Raw genomic sequence first — 27,599 nt, forward strand, 5'->3', positions numbered from 1 at the left:
ACTACTTGAGCTCAGGAGTTCAAGACCAGCCTGGGCAATATAGTGAGACCTTGTCTCTATTTTTTTTTTTTTTTGAGACAGAGTCTCGCTCTGTCACCCGGGCTGGAGTGCAGTGGCGCGATGTTGGCCCACTGCAAGCTCCACCTCCCGGGTTCACGCCATTCTCCTGCCTCAGCCTCCCGAGTAGCTGGGACTGCAGGTGCCCACCACCACACCCGGCTAATTTTTGTATTTTTAGTAGAGACAGGGTTTCACCGTGTTGGCTAGGATGGTCTCGATCTCCTGACCTCATGATCTGCCATCCTCGGCCTCCCAAAGTGCTGAGATTACAGGCTTGAGCCACTGCACCCAGCCCTGTATTTAAAAAAAAAAAAAAGCAGCCAGGAGCGGTGGCTTACGCCTGTAATCCCAGCACTTTGGGAGGCTGAGGTGGGCGGATCACTTGAGGTCAGGAGTTCCAGACCAGCCTGGCCAACATAGTGAAACCCTGTCTCTATTAAAAATACAAAAATTGGCTGGGCACGGTGGCTCATGCCTGTAATCCCAGCACTTTGGGAGGCCGAGGCGGGCGGATCACGAGGTCAGGAGATTGAGACCATCCTGGCTAACATGGCGAAACCCCCGTCTGTACTAAAAAATACAAAAAATTAGCTGGGCATGGTAGCGGGCATCTGTAGTCTCAGCTACTTGGGAGGCTGAGGCAGGAGAATGGCGTGAACCCGGGAGGTGGAGCTTGCAGTGAGCTGAGATTGCGCCGCTGCACTCCAGCCTGAGCAACAGAGCGAGACTGTCTCAACAACAACAAAATTAGCCAGAAATTGCTTGAACCCAGTAGGCAGAGGTTGCAGTGAGCTGAGATGTGCCACTGCACTCCAGCCTGGGCAACAGAGTGAGACTCTGTCTCAAAAAAAAAGCAAAGCTAGGCATGGTGGTGCACGCCTGTAGTCTCAGCTACTCAGGAGGCTGAGGCAGGAGGAGGGCTTGAGTTCAGGAGGTCAAGGCTGCAGTATATTTTGATTATGCCTCACACTGAACATTTGCTGTGTATTTGCTATGTACCAAGCACTGTCTTAAGCACTTAATGTAGATTAATTCATACATATTATATGCCCAGCAGCCTCTGAGGTAAATGATCCTACAGTCGACCCCTTATCTTCAGGTGATCTCTTCCAAACCCCCAGTGGATGCTGGAAACTGTGGGTAGTCCTGAACTATAGACTGTGTTTTCTCGATCTGATAACCAAGATGGCTCCTAGGTGACTAGTGGGTGGGTTGCGGATACAGCATGGACACGCTGAACAAAGGGATGATTCGCATCCCAGGTGGGACGAAGCAGGATGGCACGAGATTTCATCACAGTACTTAGAATGGTGTGCAACTTAAAACTTACGCATTGTTTATTTCTGGAATTTTCCACTTAATATTTTTGGATCGCAGTTGACTGAGAGTAACTAAAACCAAAGAAAATGAAACCATGGACTGGGGAGACTAACTGTATTACTCTCACTTTGTATATGAGGATGCAGAACCACAGAGAGGTTAAGACACCTGCCCAAGGCTGCACAGCCAGGAGATGGCACAGCCAGGGTATGAATCAGGCAGCCAGGTTCCAGGGTTCATGCTGTCAACCACCCTGCTCTGCTGCCTGTCAGGAAGGGAACTTGGCCAGTGCCTGCTCCTCCCTTAACCTCCCGTCTCTCCCCCGGCAGGTGGTAGGCAGCTCCCTCCTCTTCGTGCACGACCACACCGGCCTGGCCAAGGTCTGGATGATAGACTTCGGCAAGACGGTGGCCTTGCCCAACCACCAGACGCTCAGCCACAGGCTGCCCTGGGCTGAGGGCAACCGTGAGGACGGCTACCTCTGGGGCCTGGACAACATGATCTGCCTCCTGCAGGGGCTGGCACAGAGCTGAGCTGCTCAGCCACCATCAGGTTTATTAATTGGATGGCGCCAGTCTGGCTGGAGGAGCCCTGAGATGCCATGGGGGGGGGCCTGAGGTTGGCCATGGGGGAGCTGGCCTCCAGGGACGGGAGAGATTGTGTCATGTGCCACACGAGACCAACGTGGAAAGGTCTGAAGGGCCTTGGGAGACCAGGTAGCACCTGGCCCCATCATGATGCAGGGGTTTTGGGGACCTGGAAAGAAAATGATGAGGCAGTGAGTCAGAAAAACCAGAACGGGGTCCTCCGATCTGCCGGGAAGGCTTCTGAGGGGCTGCCCTGAGAACATTCAGTTCACATTTCACAGGGTATGGTGTGACAGGGTGCTGTGGACACACGAATCACTTCTAACCTGCCTCCCTGTCAGCCTCCAGGCTGCCAGCTAGCTGAGGCCGGGGACTGGGTCAGGCTCATCTGTGGTGCCTCAGAGGGTCAGGCATCGTTGGTGAACAGATGCAGGTGCCGCTGGACCATCTGGGGAGAGTGACAGTCCATGTCTTCACCAGGGAGCCATTTGAGTGCTGAGTGACAAGAGGCTCAGAGGGCATGACCCCATGGGACTGGATGCGGCCTGAGGGCTGATACCGCTGGGCGGTATCCTGCCCTGCTGTGGCCCTGTGGGATCTTCTGTGTTCCTCAGAGGACTCTGCTGACCTCCTGCAGACCCAAACCACAGCCACATCCCAGCTTCTGTGCCAGCACTGTGACAGTACCTCACTCCTCTGTGCACTAGATCCGGCCTCAGGACTTACACCTCCTGCCTGACCCCCAGGCTTCTCTCTCCTTTCTCCCAGCAAACTGCAGTGGCAGAAAGGAGGTTCAGAGGCTGGGAAAGTGGGCCTCCCCTTGCGACTCAGAGCTGCTGCACTCAGGAGGGCCCCATCCAATCCCGGGCCCCTGCAGGGAAAAGCGCTGGGTGTGTGTCAGAGGCGCAGGGTGGGTGGGGCTGCCAGCCAGGACCCTGGCCTGCAGCCTGATCCAAACCAAAGACTGTAGAACCCTGGGGTGTGGCTAATAGCCCCTCCAGCACCCATAGCCAGGTCTTCCTGGGCCTTGAGGCTGGGCTGGCGGACAGGCACCTACCTCTTCCTTAAGCTGAAGCTCCCACACTGTCTTCCAGGGCTGAGGAGATGCTCTCCTTTTCTACTGACCATCTTGATACTTTTATATGAGAGGCAGTTGCTGGATGGGGTAGTACTGGGAAGCAGGAGGCAGAATGGCTCTGCTGAGCCTCCTACCCATGACAACACCCCAATAAACAGGACATTCAGAGCCAATGTCGTAGAGCTTTTTATTTTGCATCTGGAGTGTATTTGGACATGTGGGCTGGGTGGGGTAACAGGATAATGAGCAGTTTGGGAAAGAGGCAGGCTCCGAGCAGGCTGGTTCACTCACTTGGCAGTCACTGGGCGGCTATTCTTATGCCTGGATGTGTTACAATGCAGGGGACACAGTGGTGGCCAAGGCTGCTCCAAGCCCTGGCTGGGATGGGGGATGCACAGACAGGCTGATCAGGGCTGGGATGGTGGACATGCATCCTCTTTACCCTGATGACTGGTTAGAAATACTGCACTGTGGCCGGGCGCAGTGGCTCACACCTGTAATCCCAGCACTTTGGGAGGCTGAGGCGGGTGGATTACTTGAGGTCAGGAGTTTGAGACCAGCCTGGCCAACATGGCAAAGCCCCGTCTCTACTAAAAATACAAAAAATTAGCCAGGCATGGTGGTGCATGCCTGTAATCCCAGCTACTGTAATCCCAGGGCTGAGGCAGGAGAATCACTTGAACCTGGGAAGTGGAGGCTGGAGTGAGCTGAGATCACACCACTGCACTCCAGCCTGGACGACAGAACGAGACTCCATCTCCAAAAAAAAAAAAAAAAAAAAAAAAAAAAAAAAAAAAGCAACAGTGCTCTGTAGTTTCCCTAAATGCCTAAATGAGACGGGCTCAGTTAGGGACAGAGAAGTGATCCAGACAGGCCTGTTCCTCCTACTTCAGAGTGGAGGGGTCAGGTATTCATGAAGCTAGTAATCACACACACTAACTAGATGTTTGTATGGGTGGATAGGAAAGTTTGTGGTCAGCACCATAATGTTCAGGGAGCCAGGAGACAGCCTGGCTGAGACACTGACTACCTAGCTTGAATCCTGACCCTGCCACGTGCTAGTCATGTGACCTCAGGCCAGCGATTCCACTTCTCCAGGCCTCAGTCTTGCCATCTGTCAAATCGGGTCCATCTAGCACTCACCCTTACCGGGTTGCCAGATCTGCTAACACAGGTAGAGGGGCTGGCACAGGTAACTGCTCCCAGATGGGCTTTAAAACTGTGAAGACATGAGGTGGGGGAGGGGTGTCTTGACTGGGGCTGCAGGACCCTTCCCTGAGGTAGTGATACCTGAGCCCCAATGGAGAAGTTAAGGAGTGATCCGCAGCAGAGGGCTGGGGGTGGGACTCAATGCTCCGGGGATTTGAACACTTCAGGGATCTAAAAGGCCAGTATGACTAGTAAGTGGCAAGCGTGAGGAAAACCTTGGGCTAAGGAGGGGTGAGCTGAGGCTGACGCAGTTCAGTGTCCCTGTCCTGTGAGCAGCAGAGGGCCCAGGCAGGAGGTTCCTTAGATGTCTAGTGAGGTGAGAGAGGCAGCCCCTAGTGAGAAAGGGACGATGCAACATTCAGATGGGATAGGCAGGCCGCAGGGTCTGGGCTATTGTCAATCTCTCCCTAGAGGGACCAGTTGGTGCTCAATACTGCAGGGGGTGGCCTTGATGAAGGAGGGCTGGAGGCCCCTGAGACCTAGCTTAAATCTTGTGGCCGTCACACAGTGGGAGAAGTGGAGGCCCACTTCAAATGGTGACCGAGCTAGGCTGCAGCCTGAGACCGCAGCCCCAGCTAATGGCTGCAGTCCTGCGGTGTGAGGAGCAGGGCCTGGCCACAGAGGCCAGCCCGCACCCCACCCACAGGCACCACGTACACCCGGCCGTCGGTGGCCCGTGAGGGCGAGAAGTCCGTCAGCTGCAGGTTGCTCTCCCGGACCTGGTCGTAGTCCCACAGCTGATAGTGCCAACTCTTGCCCTGCTTGGACAGCAGGTAGACAGCTCCCAGGGAGCCCTCCTCCGGCAGGGATGGTGGTTGGCAGGGCATGCCCAGCACTGGGTGGAACAGGCCCGGCAGCTCAGGGTCCTCAGTGTAGCCGAGACTGGGCACAGCCCGAACACCCAGTAGGACCCCTGGGGGGAGGAGAAGGTGGTGAGTGGCAGTGACTGAGCCAGGACCAGGTGCTGGGGCTAAGTTCCGCCCTCTCCCGGCCCTCCAGGGTGGGTGCAGCTGCCATTCCTAGGTTACGGTGACGTTAGTGGTGGCCAGTGGGTTGGGATTTGGACCCACCATGGCATCCAGCTCCAAAGCTGTAGGTGTTTTAAGTCTTGCCTCACCTGGCCTGAGCACAGGGGAGGTGGGGAGGCAGCATGAGATGAAGCAAATGCCTTCACCCGGTCATCCTCAGCTGTTTAGGGAAGAAGCTCCAAGAGGAGCTGTCAGGACCACATAGCCATGAAGAAGCTGAGCGGAGCCTCCCCTGGACCTCCTGATGCGGACCAACCTGGCCTTCTTTCTTTCAGGCAGGGGGAATGATGAAGACGGTGCTGGTAATACTTACAGAGACATGTCACATACCAAGCCCTGTTCTTTTTTTTTTTTGAGACGGAGTCTTGCTCTGTCACCCACGTTGGAGTGCAGTGGCACAATCTCAGCTCACTGCAACCTCCACCTTCCAGGTCCAAGCGATTTTCCTGCTTCGGCCTCCCAAGTAGCTAGGATTTCAGACATACACCACCACGCCCGGCTAATTTTTGTATTTTTAGTAGAGACAGGGTATCACCATGTTGGCCAGGCTGGTCTCAAACTCCTGACCTCAAGCGATCCACCTACCTCGGCCTCCCGAAGTGCTGGGATTACAGGCGTGAGCCACCGTGCCTGGCCAAGCCTTGTTCTAAGAGTACTGAGTGCTCTGCCTACAAGGCAGCCTTATGAGGTGGGTACTACTGTTACCCCCGATTTCCAGATGGGGAAAGGAGCGGTCCAGAGAGGTGATGATACCTGCCCAGAGTCACAGAGCCTAGAAGAGGCTGTGCCAGGACTGGAGCCCAAACGGTCTGATCCTGAAATCTGTGCTCTGAGCTTCTGTTTGTAGAAGCTCCAACTGGCGGACACCTGGGGCCCAGCCTGCCCGGTGCTATGCTAAGTGCCCAGCCTGGCTGGGGAGGCACCAGCACAAGGGGTGAGAATGTCAGGAGAAGTAATGGAGGCCGGGGAGACCCAGGTTGAGGGGTGCAGACAAAGGAGGGGGAACCCACCTGCACTCACCGCCCAGTGGGCCTTGTAGCCCTTCCTCTGACACGGCTCATGGTTGAAGTCCTCATCATAGCTGGTGCTGGCATTAAGGTCAAAACGATGGCGTGGCCCTGGGACCCACCCTTTGCCACCCCTGCCCTCCTCCCTCCCAGGCCCTGGGATACGGGATGAGCAGGGGATGTCCAGTGACCAGGTGCTGCAGGACGAGGTCTCTGTTGGGACCGCCCAGGCCACCAGAGAGCAGCTTGGCCTGGCAGCCCAGCACCTCCTGGGCCAGCCTGCCCATATCGGCCACTGCAGGGTGAGAGCACACAGAGGGGGCTCGCTGCGTGTGCCCAGCACCATGCTGAGGGCTCACAGTGGGCGATGCTTCCAACCCTCACCATCACCTTCCACCCCTTCGTACAAATGCAGAAAATGAGGCACAAAGAGCGTCAGTGGCTTGTCCATGGCCCCAGTGAAGAGGTGGCAGAGCTGGGTTTGCAACCTAGGCAGCCAGCTCGAGTCCATCTTGTAACCTCTCTGCTCTATTGGGCAGTGAGAAGGGCCCAAAGAATGGAATGAGACACCCTGACACACGGCTGTCAGCACCCCACCCAGCCTCTCCGGTCCCAGCCTCGTGAAGAGATGATGGAGCACGCAGTCACTCAGCTCACCTGAGAACATCTCTCCCTGGGCCGTGTAGCCTCTTTCCGTGGCCACCTGCATGAGTCTCTCCAGGGGGACGCCACTGGGGGGTGACAGGAGAGTACCTGCCATCCACAAGGCCACCAACCCGCATCTGGGGACAGAGAGGCCCAGCCTGTCAATTCTATGTCACAGCCCCCTTACCTGGAAGCTGGAGTTGGGGAACAGGTTTGCTGCCCTGGAGGAGTTCCCCTCCCCTCTCCCAGGCCAGCGAGGGAGACCTGACTCCCCTTCAGGGGAGAGCCCAGGGCTGGAGGGCTGGGGGTGGAAGGCGGGGGAGAGGTCACCTGAGCTTCCTGGGAGGAGGAGCCAAGGTGGAGTTAGAGAGATGGACCAGGCTCATTTGTTCATTCCTCGCATGTCCCAACTATGTTTACTATGCAGGCACTCAGAAGCCTGAGTGGAAAGTTCCCCCTTTCCTTCCCTTCTCCTCCCAGCAGGGACAATCCACTCCTCTTCTCCAGTCCTTAAGAAGCCCAGCAAGGGCAGAGTAAGGGCCGCAAATGGGCTGGGGTTCCCGCATCAGGGCACATACTGAGGGCCTTCTTGGATGAGGGATGGCAGGTCTGCACAGAAGAGGATCCACCGCAGGTCACCTCGGAACCTGAAGCAGAGCCGCGCTCAGTCACCAGGGAGCCAGTTCTGAAGCACCCCCTACCCTGAGGTCTGGCTGGGAGTAGGCGTATCCAGGGACGATGAAGGGAATATGGGCCTGGCTGTCCTAAGGCTGAAGGCAGCTCCTGATTCAGTCACTGACTTCCCCTCCCCAAGCTTCAGTTTCCTCATCTGGTTTGTGGGAATGGTCCTTCTGCCTGCCTGCTCCCTGCTCGCTCTCTCAGTTATTGAAGGGTGAGGAGCAAAGGGTGGCACTTTGCAACCAGGTTTATCTGAGGAAATTTCTCAAAGTGGTATCTCTATCTCCAACTCTTTTTTTCTTGCTCTGTTGCCCAGGATGGAATGCAATGATGCAATCAAAGCTCACTGCAGCCTCGACCTCCCAGGGTCAAGTGATTCCTCCTGCCTCAGCCTCCTGAGTAGCTGGGAGTATAGGCATGTACCACCACGTCCAGCTAGTTCTTTTTATTTTATTTTGAGACAGAGTTTTGCTCGTTTTGCCCAGACTGGAGTGCAACAGCGCGATCTCAGCTCACTGCAACCCCTACCTCCCGGGTTCAAGTGGTTCTCCTGCCACAGCCTCCCGAGTAGCTGGGATTACAGGCATGCGCCACCACACCCAGCTAATTTTGTATTTTTAGTAGAAATGGGGTTTCACCATGTTGGCCAGGCTGGTCTCGAATTCCTGACCTCAGGTTATCCACCCACCTTGGCCTCCCAAAGTGCTGGGATTACAGGCGTGAGCCACCATGCCCGACTCTTTTTATTTTTAGTAGAGATGAGGTCATGCTATGTTGCCCAGGCTCCAAACTCTGTGATTTGTTTTTTGCTTCAAGTCTGTTTCTTGGGCTGTTCAACAATGAAAATCCCTTAATTGAACTTTGAATAAAACCAGGTAACAACATGCTTAAGGCCTAAAACATCACCTTGATAGTGAATCTTTGTACCCTGGGGGAGGCCACTCAGATAGTTTGGCCCTGAGGGATTCATTCCTTTTTTTTTTTTGAGACAGAGTTTCCATCTTGTTGCTCTGGCTGGAGTGCAATGGCGCGATCTCGGCTCACCACAACCTCCGCCTCCTGGGTTCAAGCGATTCTCCTGCCTCAGCCTCCTGAGTAGCTGGGATTATAGGCATGCGCCACCATGCCCGGCTAATTTTTTGTATTTTTGTTTGTTTGTTTGTTTTGAGACAGCTGGAGTACAGTGGCCCGATCTTGGCTCACTGCAAGCTCCGCCTCCCGGGTTCACGCCATTCTGCCTCAGCCTCCCGAACAGCTGGGACTACAGGCTCCCGCCACCACGCCTGGCTAATTTTTTGTATTTTTAGTAGCAACGGGGTTTCACCGTGTTAGCCAGGATGGTCTCGATCTCCTGATTTCGTGATTTGCCTGCCTCAGCCTCCCAAAGTGCTGGGATTACAAGCGTGAGCCACCGTGCCTGGCCATTTTTTGTATTTTTAGTAGATGCGGGGTTTCTCCATGTTGGTCAGGCTGGTCTCGAACTGCTGACCTCAGGTGATCCACCCGCCTCAGCCTCCGAAAGTGCTGGGATTACAGGCGTGAGCCACCGTGCCCAGCCTCCTTTTTTTCTTTTGAGATGGAGTCTTGCTCTGTCGCCCGGGCTGGAGTACAGTGGCGCGATCTTGGCTTACTGCCACCTCCACCTCCCGGGTTCAAGCAATTCTCCTGCTTCAGCCTCCCAAGTAGCTAGGATTACAGGTGTGTGCCACCACTTCCAGCTAATTTTTGTATTTTTGGTAGAGACAGGGTTTTGCCATGTTGGCCAGGCTATCTCGAACTCCTGGCCTCAGGTGATCTGCCTGCCTTGGCCTCCCAAAATGCTGGGATTATAGGCGTGAGCCACCGTGCCTGGCCCATGCTTATTATTCCTATTCCAAGGCTGGTAAGAGGACAAGGTTCGGTTTGGGTGTGGGGGGGTGCGGACTCAGAGCTCCTGGTTCCCAGTTTAGGGTAACCTCCTGATGAAAGATGATACCACATAAGTATGATTAAAAGCATGGAGGCCAGGCGCGGCAGCTCACGCCTGTAATCCCAGCACTTTGGGAGGCTGAAGCAGGTGGATCACTTGAGGTCAGGAGTTCGAGACCAGCCTGGCCAACGTGACGACACCCCGTCTCTAATAAAAATACAAAAAATTAGCCAGGCATGGTGGTGGGCACCTATAATCCCAGCTACTTAGGAGGCCAATGCAGAAGAATCGTTTGAACCCGGGAGGCAGAGGTTGCAGTGAGCCGAGATCACGCCACTGCACTCCAGCCTGGGCAATAAGAGCGAAACTCCATCTCTAAATAAGTAAATAAATAAAAAAGCGTGGAGCCAGGCTGGGTGCAGTGGCTAACACCTGTGATTCCAGCACTTTGGGAGGTCGAGACAAGAAGATCGCTTGGGCCGAAGAATTCAAGACCCAACCTGGGCAACACAGCGAGACTCTATATCTACAAAAAAATACATATGTACAAAAAATTAGCCAGGCATGGTGGCGCACAGCTGTGGTCCCAGCTATTTTGGAGGCTGAAATGGGAGGATCACTTGAGCCTGGGGGGTTGAGGCTGCAGTGAGCTGTGATCCAGCTACTGCATTCCATCCTGGGCAACAGAGCAAGACCCTGTCCCAAAAACAAACAAAGAAACAAACAAACAACCTTGAGCCCTGCCGCCAGAGTTCAAATTGGACTCTTCCTCTTTCTGCACTATAGCTAAGGGGCATTATAGCTAAGGGGCTTCACTTCTATGAGCCTCAGTTTTCTCACCAGGAAAATGAGACGATAACAGTTTCTACCTCATGGGGTTGTTGAGAGGATTCAGTAAATTAATATTTAAACACTTAGAACAGCGCCTGACATAGGGTAAGGTATTTAGTAAAAGGTGGCTGTAATTTGCATTAAATTTCCCTCATCTCAGTGGGGGCATTTAGGGAAGATTATAAATGTGTCTGGAGGCTGGGTGCAGTGGCTCACGCCTATAATCCCAACACTTTGGGAGGCCGAGGCAGGTGGATCACCTGAGGCTGGGAGTTCGAGATCAGCCTGGCCAACATGACAAACCCTGTCTCTACTAAAAATACAAAAATTAGCTGGGCGTGGTGGTGGGCACCTGTAATCCTAGCTACTTGGGAGGCTGAAGCAGGAGAATTGCTTGAATGGGGAGAAGGCGGGTGCTGGTGGTAGGGCAGAGGCTGCAGTCTGCCGAGATCATGCCAGTTCACTCCAGCCTGGATGAAAGAGGGAACCTCCACTAAAAAAAAAAAAAAAAAAGTGTCTGGAAAGCTTCGAGTTTCAATGTGAGTCCTGGCAAATCGCTTCTCCCTCTTTTCTTCAGCCAGGCAATCACTAAACCTCAGCCTCAGGGCCCCAGCCTAGGTCTGGCACTTTTCTTTCCCCTCCCACCTGGGTCCCTGGATGTCCCAGTTTCCTCAAGGCTCCTAAGTACCACTTCCACAGGCAACCTCCTTCCCTGCACAGAGCTTCTTCAGGGCTCCCCCGTGCCCTCAGGAAAGTCCCAGTCCCTTTGCACGACCCGTTCTGTCCTGCGTGGGCTGGCTCTGCCGCTTTCACAGCCCCATGTTTGCCACTTCCCCCGGCAAGTTAAGGACATATTTGCAGTTCCTTGAATAGAACATGTCCTCATTTCACTCTAGGCCCCTGCACAAGCTGTATACTCTCATCACACAGCATTTGCACGACTTGCTCAACAGCACTCAGGGTTCCCCTTCTCCAAGAAGCTCCCCCTGACTCCCCAGCCTGGGTCAGACACCCCTCTGGGCTTTGTCATGACAGCCCTGATCACTCTGGGTTGTCACTGTCTGGAAGGGTGGAGGGATCTGTCTCTCCCAGTAGACTGGGCATTTGCTTTTTTTTTTTTTGAGACAGAGTTTTGCTCTGTCTTCCAGGCTGGAGTGCAGTGGCACAATTTTGGCTCACTGCAACCTCCGCCTCCAGGGTTCAAGTGATTCTCCCGCCTCAGCCTCCCGAGTAGCTGGGACTACAGTCGCATGCCACCACACCCGGCTAATTTTTGTATTTTTAGTAGAGATGGGGTTTCACCATATTGGTCAGGCAGGTCTCCAACTCTTGACCTTAGGTGATCCACCAGCCTCAGCCTCCCAAAGTGCTGGGATTACAGGCATGAGCCAAAGCGCCCGGACTGGACTGGGCACTTGTGAGGACAGCTTTCTTCATTGCTGGAGGCACACCACCATGGAAGGGATCTAGGTGGGGGACCTAAGTAGTCGGGCTGTTTGATCTTGAGGACACGGGAACCCCCCCCAAGAGATCTGTGGAGAAGTGTCTAGGGCAGAGCCTGGGTGGGGCATGGAGACCCTACCGGTCCTTGTGTAGTTTCAGAAGCCTCTTCACATCTTCTCTGCCCTTGGGGACCGGGCCAGCCTTCTCAAAGGCCTCCTTCAGGAGCTGGCTCTTCTCCAGGCCGAAGACATGAGGGGGAGCAGGCCCTGTGGCAGCAGGTGGAGGAGGCAGTGGGGGCGGTGGGGGAACAGGGGTCTGTTGGCTCCAGGGAGGGGATGGTAAAGCTAAAAAGTCCAGGGGACTTAGGGGTAGAGGAGGAGATGGAATGCTGCTGGCTTGGGGTACAGGGGTTTTTGGAGGAGGGATTGGGGGTTTTAGGGGAGGAGAGCATGGAGAAGTCATTTTGGGGTCTACAGGAGGGGTTGAGAGGTTCAGAAAGCGGGGAGGGAAGGATCCTCCAACGGAGAACGCTATCAGGGATGGAGATTTAAAGGTTTAAGAGCTGAGTTCCAGAATCTGGGGGCTGAGCAGTGGGTGTGAAAGGACCAGGGCTAATATTTGAAACCATGGGCGCAGGAATTGCGAGGCTGACTCAAGTCATAAGGCACCTGACGGTTAACAGGGTGGGGTCCTTAAATCCGGAACCGGATCTGTGGTACCGGTTGGGTTACCTCGGGAGTCTTAGGTGGAAAGTTAGTAGGAGTTAACTCATTCTTTGGGGCTGGATGTGGAAACTCATGAGTGAGTTTGGGATATGAAGGCTCAGACCTAGAGTGAGGTGCCTTAAGGGTGCGACTTAGGGACGCAGGGCTAAAGATTCGGAGAACTTAGGTTCAGTGCCCCCCCACATCCCAGGCCCGAGTGCGGAACCTTTCAGCTGACCTTTTGAGTCAGAGGTCAAGAGGTCAAAAAGGACACCTGGCAGGGAAAATGGCCTAGTTGTGGAGAAGGTCCTGGAACCAGAGCAACAAAAAATGTCTGTGGGTTGGAGAAGACTCAGAGATCAGAGGCCGGTGGATGCCGCGATAACCAGTGGAAAAAGGAAAGGAGTCAGAAAGCAAAGTGCACCTCCCACTCCCGGAAAATGGCGGCCCCCGCACACTGCCTTTCCGACATCACGTGGTATTACACGCAACAGTTCCCGCCCATTTTGCGATCACGTAACAGAAAACGCAGTTCTGGCAGGGGGAAGAGGCGGGACTTCAAAAAGCATTGCCTCCGGAAGACACCGCAGCGCGAGACGCGTACCGACGGCGAAACACTCGTGACCTTCACTGATTGGTCCGTAGACCCGGGAGCCAAAGAAGGAGGTGGGCTTTCAGGGAGTGGGGCGGGGTTTTTCTACCTAGGCGGGAACCCAAATATCGTTTTGATTGGCAACAGCTGAGCCCAGAAACGAGACTTGCTCTGATTGGTCAAGCTACTGCGTTTCCGTGCGGGGTTGGCTGGCAGAAAGGCAGAGGCGGGGCCAGGAGAGAAAGCTTTGTGGTTTGGTCTCAGGAAAGTAGCAGGCGCCGCTGGAGAGAACTGCGGCCCTGTCGGAAGGTAACCTCCGGTGCAAACGACCATCGGCGGCAGGCGAGCGGTACGCTTGGCGTCCGGGCCTTCCTGGGCCCGTCTGAGGAAACTTGCTGCTCGAGGCCAGGCTGCCTAGGACCTGTCCCTTTTTTCTATACTGGCTCCCACATCCGGGTTTTTTCTCCGGGACTGCCCTTCGGATGCTTGGGCCAATGGGAGTCGCCATTTAGGGCGCTCCGCCCACCGGGTCGCGTAGAGCATCCTGGAAGTCGTAGTAAATCTCTCGAGAGTTCTCTCCGCACGCGGGCTGGAGAAGCGGGTCCTACGCACGCTTTGTTGCCGCGCTTTGCCTCCGTCCTTCCCCCTACTCCCGCCTTACCTGACTTCCTTTTTGGGAGGAAGATCCTTGAGCAGCCGACGTTGGGACAAAGGATTTGGAGAAACCCAGGGCTAAAGTCACCTTTTTCCTCTTTTAAGACTTACCTCAACACTTCACTCCATGGCAGTTCCTGAGACCCGCCCTAACCACACTATTTATATCAACAACCTCAATGAGAAGATCAAGAAGGATGGTGAGTTCTCGGGATAGTCCGGAGTCCAGACTGTCCCGCACTGGCTGGTCCCTCTTTCATCCCCTGCACCCGCTTCTCTTTCTAAGTGTTCGTCCAGCCAAACTTCGAGTTAACCCCTTGGCCTTTACACAAACTACTTCCTGTCTTCAACACTCCATTAGTTCATCTTAGACTCTGCCCTTTAACCTGGTCACTGCTGCTCATCTTACAAGGTTTGAGGTCACAGGACCCTTCCTCCAGGAAGCCTTCCCCTGTCCCTTCACGTGGCTGCCGCTGACTTCCCGTACGCCGAGACCATCTCCCATCAAGCTCTGATTCCTCTGAGCTGTCGTGGGGCTCTCTCTCCTCCCAGTGGCCTTTGAGCTCCGTGAGGGCAAGGACTGGGGCTTTCTTGGTCACCGGCTTTTTCAGTGATCAGCCCACAATGAAAATGTACCATAATGGTGGCTAACGCTCTGTATCATGGGCTGGTCTGTGTGATTTCATATAAATCTTGATTACATTTAATTCTCACAACAATCTTGTAGGAAGAAGGCTATTGTTATTCCCGTTCGTCAACTAAGAAACTGAGGCCGGGCGCGGTGGCTCACCCCTGTAATCAATCCCAACACTTTGGGAGGCCGAGGCGGGCGGATCACCTGAGGTCGGGAGTTCGAGACTAGCCTGAGCGACATGCAGAAACCCTTTCTCTACTGAAAATACAAAATTAGCCGGGCGTGGTGGCGCATGCCTGTAATCGCAGCTACTCGGGAGCCTGAGGCAGGAGAATCGCTTGAACCCGGGAGACAGAGGTCGCAGTGAGCCGAGATTGCGCCGTTGAACTACAGCCTGGACAACAAGAGCGAAACTCCGTCTCAAAAAAAAAAAAGAAAAGAAAAACTGAGACAGGGGTGATGTGACTTGCCCAGGGTCACATAGCAAGTAAAGTGGTTGAGGCCACCCGCATAGAATTCTGCTTAAGAACCTAATTTTTGGCCGGGCGTGGTGGCTCAGGCCTGTAAACCCAACACTTTGGGAGGCTGAGGCGGGAGGATCACTGAAACACAGGAGTTCAAGATCAGCCTAGGCAACAAAGCGAGACCTTGTCTCTACAAAAAAAAAAAAAAAAAAAAAAATGCTGGGCGTGGGTGGGGTGCATCTGTGGTCCCAGCTACTCGGGAGGCTGAGGTGGAAGGATCGCTTGAGCTAGAGAGGTTGAGGCTGCAGTGAGCTGTGATTGCACCACTGCACTACTGTCTGGGCTGAGCAAGAACCTATCTGAAAAAAGGAAAAAAAAAGAGCTCGATTATTGAAATTGGAAAGATTCTCTCACGTTCTCAAGTAAATTATCACCTTTATTGAATCTCATTTTCTAGATCTAAAAACTGAGCAAAATCATAATACCTTTTTTGCATGGATGTTGGGGGAGATTAAATTAGCTAAACCTTGGCAGTATTTCTTTTTTATGGTAACTGGCAGCTAGTAAAGGGCTGGATAAATGTTAGTTCTTATCGGGAGAACCGAAGGAGCTTGCTGGGATTCAGTTTGAGGTTACCAGTGAAGTTGCTCTTGAAGAAAACAAAACCAGCAGCTGGGCGCTGGCTCACGCCTGTAATCCCAGCACTTTGGGAGGCTAAGGCGGGCAGATCATTTGAGGTCAGGAGTTCAAGACCAGCCTGGCCAAGATGGTGAAACCCCGTCTCTACTAAAAGTACAAAAATCAGCTGGGTGTGGCGGTGCACACCTATAGTCCCAGCTACTCTGGGAGTATAGGGAGGCTGAGCAGGAGAATCACTTGAACCCTGGGAAGCACAGGTTACAGTGAGCTGAGACCGCACCACTGTACTCCAGCCTGGGTGATAGAGACTGTCTCAAAAAAAAAAATCAGGAGTGTAAATTTTGCATATGTTTTTAGAGTGTGGTGCCCAACCATTATCAGGCAGTGCTGGGGACACATTGGTGACATAGAACCCTGGTTGTTTTTTTATTTTATTTTATTTATTTATTTTTTTGAGACGGAGTCTCTCTCTGTCTCCCAGGCTGGAGTGCAATGGCGCCATCTCTGCTCACTGCAAGCTCTGCATCACCTCCCAGGTTCACGCCATTCTCCTGCCTCAGCCTCCCAAGTAGCTGGGACTACAGGCGCCCACCAGCACGCCCGGCTAATTTTTTGTATATTTAGTAGAGAAGGGGTTTCACCATGTTAGCCAGGATGGTCTTGATCTCCTGACCTTGTGATCTGCCCACCTCGGCCTCCCAAAGTGGTGGGATTACAGGCGTGAGCCACCGCACCTGGCGTGTTTTTTTTTTTTGTTTTTTTTTGAGATGAGACGGAGTGTCGCTCTGTTGCCCAGGCTGGAATGCAGTGGTGTGATCTCAGCTCACTGCAGCCTCTGCCTCCCGAATTCAAGCGATTCTCTGCTTCAGCCTCCTGAGTAGCTGGGATTCCAGGCACCTGCTACCACGCTTGGCTAATTTTTGTATTTTTAATAGAGATGGGGTTTCACCATCTTTGCTATGCTGGTCTCGAACTCCTGACCTTGTGATCCACCCGCCTCGGCCTCCCAAAGTGCTGGGATTACAGGCGTGAACCACCACACCCGGCCAGAACCCTGGTTCTTTAGGACAGTGACAGCCCAGCGTAGTCAGGGCCATCATGCAGGAAGTTTAGGCAGAGTGTTGAGGGCTGGGATTGGGACCTTAGAAAGACAGAGGGATCCATTCAGCTTCCTGGAAAAGGAGACATTTTGGAGAGCCTGCCAGGTAGAGTAAGCAGTATTTATGTTACACTGAGGGAGAAGAGCGTTCTTAACTTGGGCCAGCTTGTGCAGATGTTTAGGGGCAAAAGAGCCTGGCGTATTCTAGGTATTACAAGTAGTTTTGAGGCCTGTAAATCATGGGGAAACTTCCAGTGAGCTGTGCACTGGTGGCTCATGGCTATGAGGCATTGGACTTTGCCCTGAGGGTGTTGAGGAGCCAGATTGCTTCCCTGTCCTGGCTGCCTCCCTGGTGGAATATCCTCCCAGCTATGGAGGGTAAATGCGAATGGGCGAGGGGAGGCTGGAGAGTAGAGAGAGGCCCAGAGTCCCGTGGAATGAGCGAAGTCTGAGCGAGATTCATGGGGATAGAGTATGGAGAGGAAAACCAGAAATGTCACCACCAGGAGAATTTTTGACTAATTGCTTAAAACAACCTTGACTGCTGTCCCTGCCCCCACCCAGCCTACACACATTTTCTTGCTTCTTTCCTAGCCTAGTATCTATTTTACCAAGTGGCTGCTGCTTCAACTCAGCTTTTTTTTTTTTTTTTTTTTTTTTTTGAGACAGAGTTTGGATTTGTCGCCCAGGCTGGAGTGCAGTGGCGCAATCTCTGGTCACTGTAACTTTTGCCTCTCTGGTTCAAGCTATTCTGCCTCAGCCTCCCGAGTAGCTGGGGTTACAGGTGCCCTCCACCACACCTAGCTAATTTTTTTCTTTTTTTTTTTTTTTTTTTTGGCATTTTTAGTCGAGACGGGGTTTCACTGTCTTGGCCAGGCTGGTCTTGAACTCCTGACCTCATGTGATCTGCCTCAGCCTCCCAAAGTGCTGGAATTATAGGCATGAGCCACCACACCTGGCCAGTTTTTATGAAGACTGGAGTCCAGTGGTGGGATCATGGCTCACTGCAACCTCTGCCTCCCAGGCTAGAGTGATCCTCCCACTTCAGCCTCCCAAGTAGCTGTGACCACAAGGAATGCACCACTATGCCTGGCTAATTTTTGTATCTTTTGTAGAGACAGGGTTTCACCATATTGCCCAGACTGGTCTTGAACTCTTGAGTGCAAAGAATCTGCCCACCTTGGCCTCCCAAAGTGCTGGGATTACAGGTGTGAGCCACCATGCTTGGCCATCTCAGCCATCTTCTTTGCATAAGACATTGGTGCCCTTTGCAGACCTGGGTGGTGAGAGGGAGTCCATTCTTGTTGAGCTTGAATCTCACTTGCTGTTAAGTGATGCCCTTTGCTGGTGAGATGTGGTGGTACCGGGTTCAGATGGAATACGTGGACTGGGCTCTGCCATACCCTTCCTTGTGCCCTCCAGATTGTTGCCCTGGGCCAGTGAGGAATCCTCTGAGAACCTGTTTCCAGTAAAATTGGGACAGTCATAGTTGCCACCTAGTGGGGTTGTTGTGAGGAAGTGAAGTTACCTCCATAAAGCATTTGATGGGGATGTGATGACTCATGCCTGTAATCCCAGCACTTTGGGAAGCCAAGGCAGGAGGATCACTGGAGCCCAGGAGTTCAAGACCAACCTGGCCAACATAGGAGACTGTGTCTACAAAAAATAAAAAATTAGCCGTGCGTTGTGCTGCGTGCCTATAGTCCCAGCTCCTTGGGTGGCTGAGGTGGGAAGATTGCTTGAGCCTGGGAGGTCAAGCCTGTAGTAAGCTATCATCACGCCACTGAACTCCAGCCTGAGCAGTAGAAGGAGATACTGTCTTAAAAAAAAAAAAAAAAAAAAGGCACTTGATGGTATCTGTAGTCAAATGTTTGTAACCAGGTGTGGTGGCACACTCCTGTAATCCCAGCACTTTGGGAGGCAAAGGTGGGCTAATTGCTTAAGCTCAGGAGTTCAAGACCAGTCTGGGCAACATAGCAAGACCCTGTCTCTGCACAAAATCCAGAAATTAGCTGGGCATGGTGGCATACACCTGTGGTCCCAGCTACTCCATAGGCTGAAGTGGGAGGATCGCTTGAGTCCGGGAGGTTGAGGCTACAGTGAGCTATGATCATGCCACCGCACTCCAGCCTGGGTGACAAAAGTGAGACCTTGTCACCAAAAAAAAAAAAAAAAAAAAAGTGTGGTGGGGTCTGTGCTAGGCATGGGGATACTGCAGTAAACAAATGGGACAGGCTTATAGCTCCTCAGGCAAGACAGACAAGTTAACATACCATGACAGGAGGCGGGAAATAGTCATGAAAGAAAAGGAAATAGAGTAAGAATGACATGGGAAGAAATTTAGACATGGTGGTCAGAGGTGGCAACATTTCCTCTGAGACTGGGTGACTAGAAGGAGGCCACCATGTAAACTTATGGGGAGGGATATTCCAGGTAAAGGGAGCAGCCAGTGCAAAGCCCTGGGGCAAATTTGGTGTGTCAGACCTGGGAGCCAGTGTGGTTGGGAACTCAGGAGGGCGGTGGAATGTGGGCAGGGATAAGGTGGGGGAAATCTGCCAGGGCCACGTCATGCAGGCCCATGTCAGGGTGCTGGTAGCAATGAAAAGAATCACTCATTTATCGAGCGTTTACTATGTGCCGGATGCTGTCCTGAGCACTTTGCATGTATGTGCACATGTTCATTATATAGCAGCTCACTGTAAGCACATCTTACAGAAGAGTGTACTTGGCCACCTGAGTGGTTCCTGGCTGCTTCTGTGATTGTTAGGTCTTGAGAGATTATGGAATCGAGGCATTCTGGGTACCCCGTCAATTGGCTGATGGTCTTTTATCTGGGCTGTGCTTCTTCTATAAAGGGGAGCTCAAAGGTCTTTTTTTTTCCCCACTGCAGAGCTAAAAAAGTCCCTGTACGCCATCTTCTCCCAGTTTGGCCAGATCCTGGATATCCTGGTATCACGGAGCCTGAAGATGAGGGGCCAGGCCTTTGTCATCTTCAAGGAGGTCAGCAGCGCCACCAACGCCCTGCGCTCCATGCAGGGTTTCCCCTTCTATGACAAGCCTATGGTGAGCATTGTGGGTACGGAGGCTGTGTGGGTGTGTGAAATGTTATAGGAGACTGGGCAGGCCTGGAGGGGATATTATGGTTCATTTGCCAAGGTGAGGCTGGACCAGGCTCCCGCTGCACCATGCCTCATTTAAAAATCTTTTTTTTGGCCGAGCGCGGTGGCTGACGTCTGTAATCCTGGCACTTTCGGAGGCCGAGGCAGGCGGATTACCTGAGCTCAGGAGTTCGCAACCAGTCTGGGCAACACCGTGAAACTCTGTCTCTACTAAGATACAAAAATTAGCTGGGTGTGGCAGCATGCGCCTGTAGTCCCAGCTACTCGGGAGGCTGAGGAAGGAGAATTGCTTGAACCTGGGAGGCGGAGGTTGCAGTGAGCCGAGATCCTGCCACTGCACTCCAGCCTGGGCAACAGAGTGAGACTCTGTCTCAGAAAATAAATAAATAAATAAATTATTTTGAGACAGAATCTTGCTCTGTTGCCCAGGCTGGAGCGCAGTGGTACAATCTTGGCTCACTGCAACCTGCACCTCCCGGGTTCAAGTGATTCTCATGCCTCAGCCTCCTGAGTAGCTGGGATTACAGGCACGTGCCACCATACCCGGCTGATTTTTGTATTTTTAGTAGAGACGGGGTTTCTCCATGTTGCCTAGGCTGGTCTCGAACTCCTGAGCTCAAGTGATCTGCCTCCCTCAGCCTCCCAAAGTGTTAGGGTTACAGGCGTGAGCTACTATGCCACACTAAGAATCTTTAACATACCTTCCCTTACTGAATAAGCACCGTGAAAGAGGGGTTTTTGTCTATTGTGTTCATTGCCTTATTCCCAGAGCCTCGAATGGTGCCTGGCATCTGGCAGGTTCTCCTTAAACAGCTAAGTGAATGAGATTGAACCTGGAAGACTGAAGTGTATTCTTGTGTGACAGGAAATCCCCCTGCACTGCACTCCTCTCCTAGCATTGTCTCCTCGGTCCTTTGGCCTGGTGTTTATTGCTGTTCTAACTTGCCTTAAAAATACCAACAGCCTTTCTACTGAACACTTGCTTACTGTGTGTCAGGTACTGTTCCAAGCACTTTAACTCGTTTAGTCCTCACAACAGTCCTTTGAGGTGGGAAGTATCATAATCCCCGTTTTTCAGACAAGGAAGTTAAGGCCAAGATATTTCTGTGTTTCTCAGTAAGCTTCTGATAAGGTCTGATTTTTTTTTTTTTTCTCTGTTGCCTGGGCTGGAGTGCAGTGGTGCGATCTCAGCTCACTGCAGCCTTCGCCTCCCGGGTTCAAGTGATTCTTCTGCCTCAGCCTCTTGAGTAGCTGGGTCTACAGGTGCGCACCACCATGCCCAGCTAATTTTTGTAGTTTTGGTAGAAATGGGGTTTCCTGGCCAGGCGCAGTGGCTCGTGCCTCTAATCCCAGCACTTTGGGAGGCCGAGATGGGTGGATCTTCAGGTCAGGAGTTCGAGACCAGCCTGGCCAAGATGGTGAAACCCCGTCTCTACTAAAAGTACAAAAATTAGCTGGGCATGGTGGCAGGCACCTGTAATCCCAGCTAGTAGGGAGGCGGAGGTAGAATTGCTTGAACCCGGGAGGCAGAGGTTGCAGTGAGCTGAGATCTCATCACTGCCCTCTAGCCTGGGTGACAGAGCAAGACAATGTCTCAAAAAAAAGAAAAGAAAAGAAACAAAGAAATGGGGTTTCGCCATGTGGGCCAAGCTGGTCTCCACCTCCTGGCCTCAAGTGATCTGCTCGCTTTAGCCTCCCAAACGGCTGGGATTACAGGCATGAGCTGCAGCACCTGGCCCCTGATAAAGGTCCAATTTTGAATCTTGGCAATTGGGCTGTGAATCCACGCTCTTAACCCATTCTGCTCTCTGTTTGGTAGCGTATCCAGTATGCCAAGACCGACTCAGATATCATTGCCAAGATGAAAGGCACCTTCGTGGAGCGGGACCGCAAGCGGGAGAAGAGGAAGCCCAAGAGCCAGGAGACCCCGGCCACCAAGAAGGCTGTGCAAGGCGGGGGAGCCGCCCCCGTGGTGGGGGCCGTCCAGGGGCCTGTCCCGGTAAGCCAGGTCCCGGAGACCAACCCTCCCACTGCCAGGCCTTCCTCAGCCACATGGACTGGCTTTGGGGCAGGGTGGGGAGAGTTCTCCCCTTGGGGCTTCAGACCCCTCCTTTCCATTTCTTTATAGAGATGCGTTTCTGTCTCTCTTTTGGGGGTATTGAGCACCTAGATGATGCTATCTCCTTTCAAAACTCTTGTTCCCTCCTTGTGACTGTTTCTCAAGGTCTTTCTTCATGGCTGTGACTTGGTTTCAGTCTCTCCATGGCCTTGATTTTGTCGCCTGTGTCTTGTAACTCATTGTGCATGTAGAAAATCCAAGTGTCTACTAAGCAACTGTTAGGATTAATAAGTGAACTTAATTTAGAAAGATCGCTGGATATAAAGACAATATGGAAAAAATTAGTCTTATTATTTATTTATTAATACTATGTTTTGAGACAGGGTCTCACTGTCACCCAGGTTGGAGTACAGTGGTGCCATCACAGCTCACTACAACCTCCGCCTCCCAGGCTCAAGTGATACGCCTCAGCCTCCGTAGCAGCTGGAACTGCCAGTCCGTGCCACCCCACCCAGCTAACTTTTGCATTTTTTGTAGAGATGGGGCTTAGCCATATCACCCAGGCTAGTCTCAAACTCACTGTCTCAGCCTCCCAAAGTGCCAGGATTACATGCGTGAGCCACCATGGCCGGCCCACAGTTTTATTTTTATATGCCAGTAACAGACCAGTAGACTTTACATTGAAAAGTAGCACCGAGGGGTAAATCCAACAAAAGGTTTGCAGAACGACTACACTGAAATCACAGAATGTAGCTGGGAGAAATCAGAGACTAAGCAATGGATAGGAAGACTCAGTATTGTCAAGAGGTCAGTTCCATACAAATTAATTGAAGATTCAACGTGATTACACTCAAAATTCCAACAGGAATTTTGGTAAACACTGGACACTGATTGGCTCTTTCTAAATGTGTGGAAAGACAAGGCCAAGCCAGGCGAGGAGAATAAAGCACTGGGACCTGCATGACCAGGGGGAAGCTCCAGCAACCAGGCCAGGCCCAATGGCTCATGCCTGTAATCCCAATCCCAGCACCTTGGGAGGCCAAGATAGGAGGATTGCTTTAGGTCAGGAGTTCAAGAGCAGCCTCTATAAAATAGCAAGACCTCATTTCTACAAAAAATAAAATAGAAAACCGGGCGTGGTGACTCATTCCTGTAGTCCCAACTGCTCAGGAGGCTGAGGTGGGAGGATTGCTTGAGAACTGGAGGTCAAGGCTGCAGTGAACAGTGGTTATGTCACTGCACTCCAGCCTGGGTAACAGAGTGAGAGCTTGTCTCTTTTTGTTTTGTTTTGTTTTGTTTTGTTTTGTTTTGAGAGGGAGTCTCAGTCAATCTGTCTCCCCAGGCTGGAATGCAGTGGTGCAATCTCGGCTCACTGCAACCTCTGCCTCTCAAGTTAAAGTGATCTTCTGCCTCAGCCTCCCAAGTAGCTGGATCACAGGCACATGCCACCACGTCCATGTGCAAAAAAAAAAAACTGCAGCAACCAACCAGGATGATACACAGTTGGCAGAAGGGTAGGAAGGCAGCCCAAGGGGACAAGATGAAGAGTCTAGGCACAGCCATACTTGTACAGTTACTTGATGTGTGATCAAGGTACCACTGTACTTCACTGAGGAAAGGACTTTTTTTCCCCTAGTTCATGATGCGGGGCAGTTGGGTATCTGCAAGGGGGAAAAATTAGCCCTACCTCATACTATGTGCAAAATATAACTTGAAGTGAATTGCAGATCCAAATGTGACAACTCACAAAATATAGTTTCTTTTTTCTTTTTCTTTCTTTTTTTTTTGAGACAGAGTCTCGCTCTGTAGTCCAGGCTGGAGTGCAGTGGTATAATCTCAGCTCTCTGCAACCTGCGCCTCCTGGGTTCAAGCGAGTCTCCTGCCCCTGCCTCCCCAGTAGCTGGGACTACAGGCATGTGCCACCACACCCAGCTAATTTTTGTATTTTTAGTAGAGATGGGGTTTCACCATGTTGGCCAGGCTAGTCTCGAACTCCTGACCTCAAGTGATCCACCCTCCTCACCCTCCCGAAGTGCTGGGATTACAGGCGTGAGCCACTGCACCTGGCCCTCACACAATAACGTTTCTAGAAGAAAACAGGAAAATGTCTAAATGACCTTGGTGAGGGCATGAAAAGTGGAAACATCCTGTTTTCCAAACAGGATACAAAAAGCACCGAGTACAAAAGAAAAGATGGACGAACCAGGCCCACTCCTTAGGTCTCTGAGCCTCTGTGTCTCTCTGGCTTTTATGAGTTTCATGGCTCTGACTGGGTCATGCTCTATTCGCTGCCACTCACACTTTCTCCAAGTTGGTGATGGTGTCTGGATTACTGTGGGCTCCTGTTAACCTCTCTCCTCTTCACTGCACCTAGTTTTCTGTCCACTTTTGACTTCAGATTGTGATTCCAGCCCCTGAGTATGCTGCCTGCCATCTGTTGTCTTCCCTCTTTCCCCTTGCTGCCACACGTTTCGTTCTGCACCTGCCCTGAGTGTCCCTTTCCATCACTGCCCTCCTTTGTTTTGGTTTTGTTTTTTGAGACAGAGACTTACTCTGTTGCCCAGGCTGGAGTGCAGTGGTGTGATCTCGGCTCACTCCAACCTTCTCCTGCCAGGTTCAAGTGATTCTCCTGCCTCAGCCGCTCTAGTAGCTGGGATTACAGGTGCCCACCACCACGCCTGGCTGATATTTGTATTTTTGGTAGGGACGGGGTTTCACCATGTTGCCCAGGCTGGTCTCAAACTCCTGACCTCAGGCGATCCGCCTGCCTCGGCCTCCCAAAGTGTTAGGATTATAGGCGTGAGCCACTGCGCCCGGCCTACCACACATTTCTTTCGGCACCTGCCCTGACTGTCCCTTCCCATCTCTCCCCTCTGATTTTGTTTCTTAAGAGACAGGGTCTTGCTCTGCCTCCCAGGCTGGAGTGCTGTGATACAATCAGGGCTCACTGCACGCAGTCTTGACCTCCTGTGCTCAAGTGATCCTCCTACCTCAGCCTCACAAATAGCATTTAACTCTTTGTGATTTAATGTCCCACTAGACCCTGGGTTTGTTTTGCTCTGTCTGGCCCTCTTTGGGTGCCTTTTTCGCCTCTTTCTGGGTGTTTTTCCTTACATCTCTCACCCGCTGGGTTTCCTTTCATGGCCTCTTCTCTGCCTCCTGGGGCTGCTGTAACCACGCACTCTCCTCCCTCTCTCCACAGGGCATGCCGCCGATGACTCAGGCACCCCGCATTATGCACCACATGCCGGGCCAGCCGCCCTACATGCCACCCCCTGGCATGATCCCCCCGCCAGGCCTTGCACCTGGCCAGATCCCACCAGGGGCCATGCCCCCGCAACAGCTTATGCCAGGACAGATGCCCCCTGCCCAGCCTGTGAGTATCTGGTCCCACCCACCAGGTCTTATATAAATAGTGAGAATACAGGACTAGAAAGGGACCAGTTGGGGGGCTGTTGTAGGTTGGGTGGTCTGGGCAGGCCCCCTGAGGAGGTGGTACTGAATGAGGAAGTAGCAGTGGGGGTGGGCCCTGGGCAGAGGAATTGGTATGCTGGTTGGAGGGTACGGAAGGTTAGGGTAGGCTGGAGTGGTGCCAGCACCTAGATTGATTCCATGAGCTATTGAGCGCCTCCTTATGTGCCAGGCCTCGTTCTGCACTGTAGGGCTGCAGCAGGGACTGAGATAGAAACCTCTGCTGTCCTGTGGCCTATAGTCTGTAGGGGCAAAGAAGTGGGAGGCAGACAGGCAACAATATGTGGTATGTTGGGTGGAAGTACCAGAGTGAATTCAAGCAGTGTGAGGGATGGAGGAAGGGGCAGTACTATGGGTCTCCCACTGGACTCAGGGCTCTTGTGCTCACCGACTCCCCTACACCCCCGCAGCTTTCTGAGAATCCACCGAATCACATCTTGTTCCTCACCAACCTGCCAGAGGAGACCAACGAGCTCATGCTGTCCATGCTTTTCAATCAGTAAGTGGGGCCTGTGGTTGGGTGGTCCCTGGAGGGTGATGGCCAGGAGGCATCTCCATGGAAACAGGCCTCAGAACTCTGCCAGCAGAGCTCTGCAGGAGGGACAGCGACCAAAGATGTGAAAGGAAGAGGCTGTGGCTGGGCCCACAGCCTGTGGGGGATGTGGGGATGAGGCTGGAGAGGTCTCCATGGCCAGGGCTTGCCGGCTTTTTTCAGCCTTGTTTGAGGGCTGAGGGAGTCCAGGCTCTGGGCCTCATTTTCCCAGCCCCTAAAATGGGGGCATGCAAGGCAAGGTATGTGTAAAACTGCATTGAGATGTCCTTGAACACTGGCTAAGACTGGCAGAAGTCAGCGTGCTCAAAAACAGCAAGTGTGGGAGATGGGGATGCGTGAACTCTTGTGCCTGGCATCAGGGTGGAGTCCGGTGCGGCCGATGTGTAGAGGGGCTGTTCACCATTGTTGAGTGAAGTTGTGGGTGTGGGTGAGTTCGTCTGGTGGTTCTGTTTCAGGGGCTGTGAGTGGGGGCGTTCGTCAGTGTTTGTGGTGGGGAGCTAGAGGCTGTCCGGGAGAAGGGATGGCTACATGCAGCATCTCACAATGCTGCACTGCGTGGCACTTAGAAGAACAGAAAGCACAACTTTATAATAGTGCCGAGAGAAGATTGTGAGAACCTGAAAAATACAGAAAAACAATACCACATGTGCAGCCTGTCCACAAAGCTGTATATTTTGTGAGAATGCTGATGGAAAAAAGGATACCTAGTAAACATGAGGATGGCTGCTTAATGGAGAAAGAAGTATGGAATGAGAAGAGGGAAATTAGAGAAACAGCATATCAGAAAAGTGAGGGTAAGGCCAGGTGCGGTGGCTCACACCTGAAATCCCAGTATCTTGGGAGGCTGAGGCAGGTGGATCACTTGAGGTCAGGAGTTCGAGGCCAATGTGGGCAACTTGGTGAAACCCCTTCTCTCCTAAAAATACAAGAATAAAAGTGGAAAAAGTGAGGGTATTGGTTTTTTTTTTGGTGTGGCGGGTGGGTTATGATTTAGGAAGGGCCCAGGGGACTGTGGTGTACTGTTTCTTGATTTACGTTGCAATTGCATGGGTATTTGTGTTTAAATTTTTCATTAAATGCTATGTTTACATTAGAGTTTTTCAACTTAGTACTATCTGCATTTTGGGCTGGATAATTCTGAGTAATGGGGCCCTGTCCTGTGCATTGGAGGCTATTTGGCATCATTTCTGGCCTCTGTCCACTTGATGCCATTATGTTAGGGGGAAATGCTGAGTCCCTGAGGTCTGTCGTTCTCTTTCAGGTTCCCTGGCTTCAAGGAGGTCCGTCTGGTCCCCGGGCGGCATGACATCGCCTTCGTGGAGTTTGACAATGAGGTACAGGCAGGGGCAGCTCGCGATGCCCTGCAGGGCTTTAAGATCACGCAGAACAACGCCATGAAGATCTCCTTTGCCAAGAAGTAGCATCTTTTCCCCCCATGCCTGCCCCCTCCCCCGTTCTGGGGCCACCCCTTTCCCCCTTGGCTCAGCCCCCTGAAGGTAAGTCCCCCCTTGGGGGCCTTCTTGGAGCCGTGTGTGAGTGAGTGGTCGCCACACAGCATTGTACCCAGAGTCTGTCCCCAGACATTGCACCTGGCGCTGTTAGGCCGGAATTAAAGTGGTTTTTTGAGGTTTGGTTTTTCACAATCATTTGTCTGTCTGATTTTCTTGCTCTTCATGGTTCCTTTCCCTCCACCTCAGCAGCACATCCTGGGTTTTTGGACCTCTTGGCATTTTGAGGTTTGCAACCTTGGGGAAACATAGGATAGTGTAGTAATACTGTTCACACTTGGGTTACAATTACTGCTTTGGCAGTTTTG

General features: G+C 52.5%; 3 protein-coding genes across 8 annotated transcripts in view; 2 read left to right on the forward strand and 1 right to left on the reverse strand.

Moving 5' to 3' along the window:
* The window catches only part of ITPKC (inositol-trisphosphate 3-kinase C), a 19,879-nt gene extending 16,661 nt beyond the window's left edge, over positions 1-3,218 (forward strand). Inside the window, exon 7 of the mRNA XM_063657760.1 lies at positions 1,710-3,218. Within this exon, the coding sequence (XP_063513830.1) occupies positions 1,710-1,913 (204 nt within the window). The 3' untranslated portion in view covers positions 1,914-3,218. The remainder of the gene's footprint in view (positions 1-1,709) is intronic.
* On the reverse strand, positions 3,219-13,253 carry ACTMAP (actin maturation protease). 5 transcript variants are annotated; one of them, XM_063657758.1, is made up of 7 exons: positions 12,738-13,253; positions 11,935-12,061; positions 7,513-7,581; positions 6,947-7,071; positions 6,455-6,584; positions 6,293-6,363; positions 3,219-5,167 (listed from the first exon to the last, which is right to left on the reverse strand). In XM_063657758.1, exons 4-7 carry the CDS (start codon positions 7,047-7,049, stop codon positions 4,830-4,832), a joined length of 642 nt encoding a protein of 213 aa, XP_063513828.1. In that variant the 5' UTR covers positions 7,050-7,071; positions 7,513-7,581; positions 11,935-12,061; positions 12,738-13,253; the 3' UTR covers positions 3,219-4,829. The 5 variants fall into 5 exon arrangements, with proteins under 5 accessions (XP_063513828.1, XP_054317814.1, XP_063513827.1 ...); XM_054461839.2 differs by lacking the exon at positions 6,455-6,584 and having other exon boundaries at positions 6,293-6,369; XM_063657757.1 differs by having other exon boundaries at positions 6,303-6,363; positions 11,935-13,253.
* Positions 13,254-13,312: 59 nt separating this feature from the next.
* Positions 13,313-27,426, forward strand: SNRPA (small nuclear ribonucleoprotein polypeptide A). Of its 2 annotated transcripts, none has more exons than XM_054461842.2 (7): positions 13,313-13,440; positions 13,851-13,945; positions 19,472-19,644; positions 21,520-21,699; positions 24,962-25,135; positions 25,641-25,729; positions 27,045-27,426. In XM_054461842.2, the coding sequence occupies exons 2-7, from the start codon at positions 13,873-13,875 to the stop codon at positions 27,202-27,204; spliced, it is 849 nt and encodes a 282-aa protein (XP_054317817.1). In that variant the 5' UTR covers positions 13,313-13,440; positions 13,851-13,872; the 3' UTR covers positions 27,205-27,426. The 2 variants fall into 2 exon arrangements, with proteins under 2 accessions (XP_054317817.1, XP_054317815.1); XM_054461840.2 differs by having other exon boundaries at positions 13,314-13,400.
* Positions 27,427-27,599: the final 173 nt, after the last annotated feature.

The sequence above is a fragment of the Pongo pygmaeus genome, chromosome 20 (assembly GCF_028885625.2).
Source record: "Pongo pygmaeus isolate AG05252 chromosome 20, NHGRI_mPonPyg2-v2.0_pri, whole genome shotgun sequence".
Classification (NCBI taxonomy): domain Eukaryota; kingdom Metazoa; phylum Chordata; class Mammalia; order Primates; family Hominidae; genus Pongo; species Pongo pygmaeus.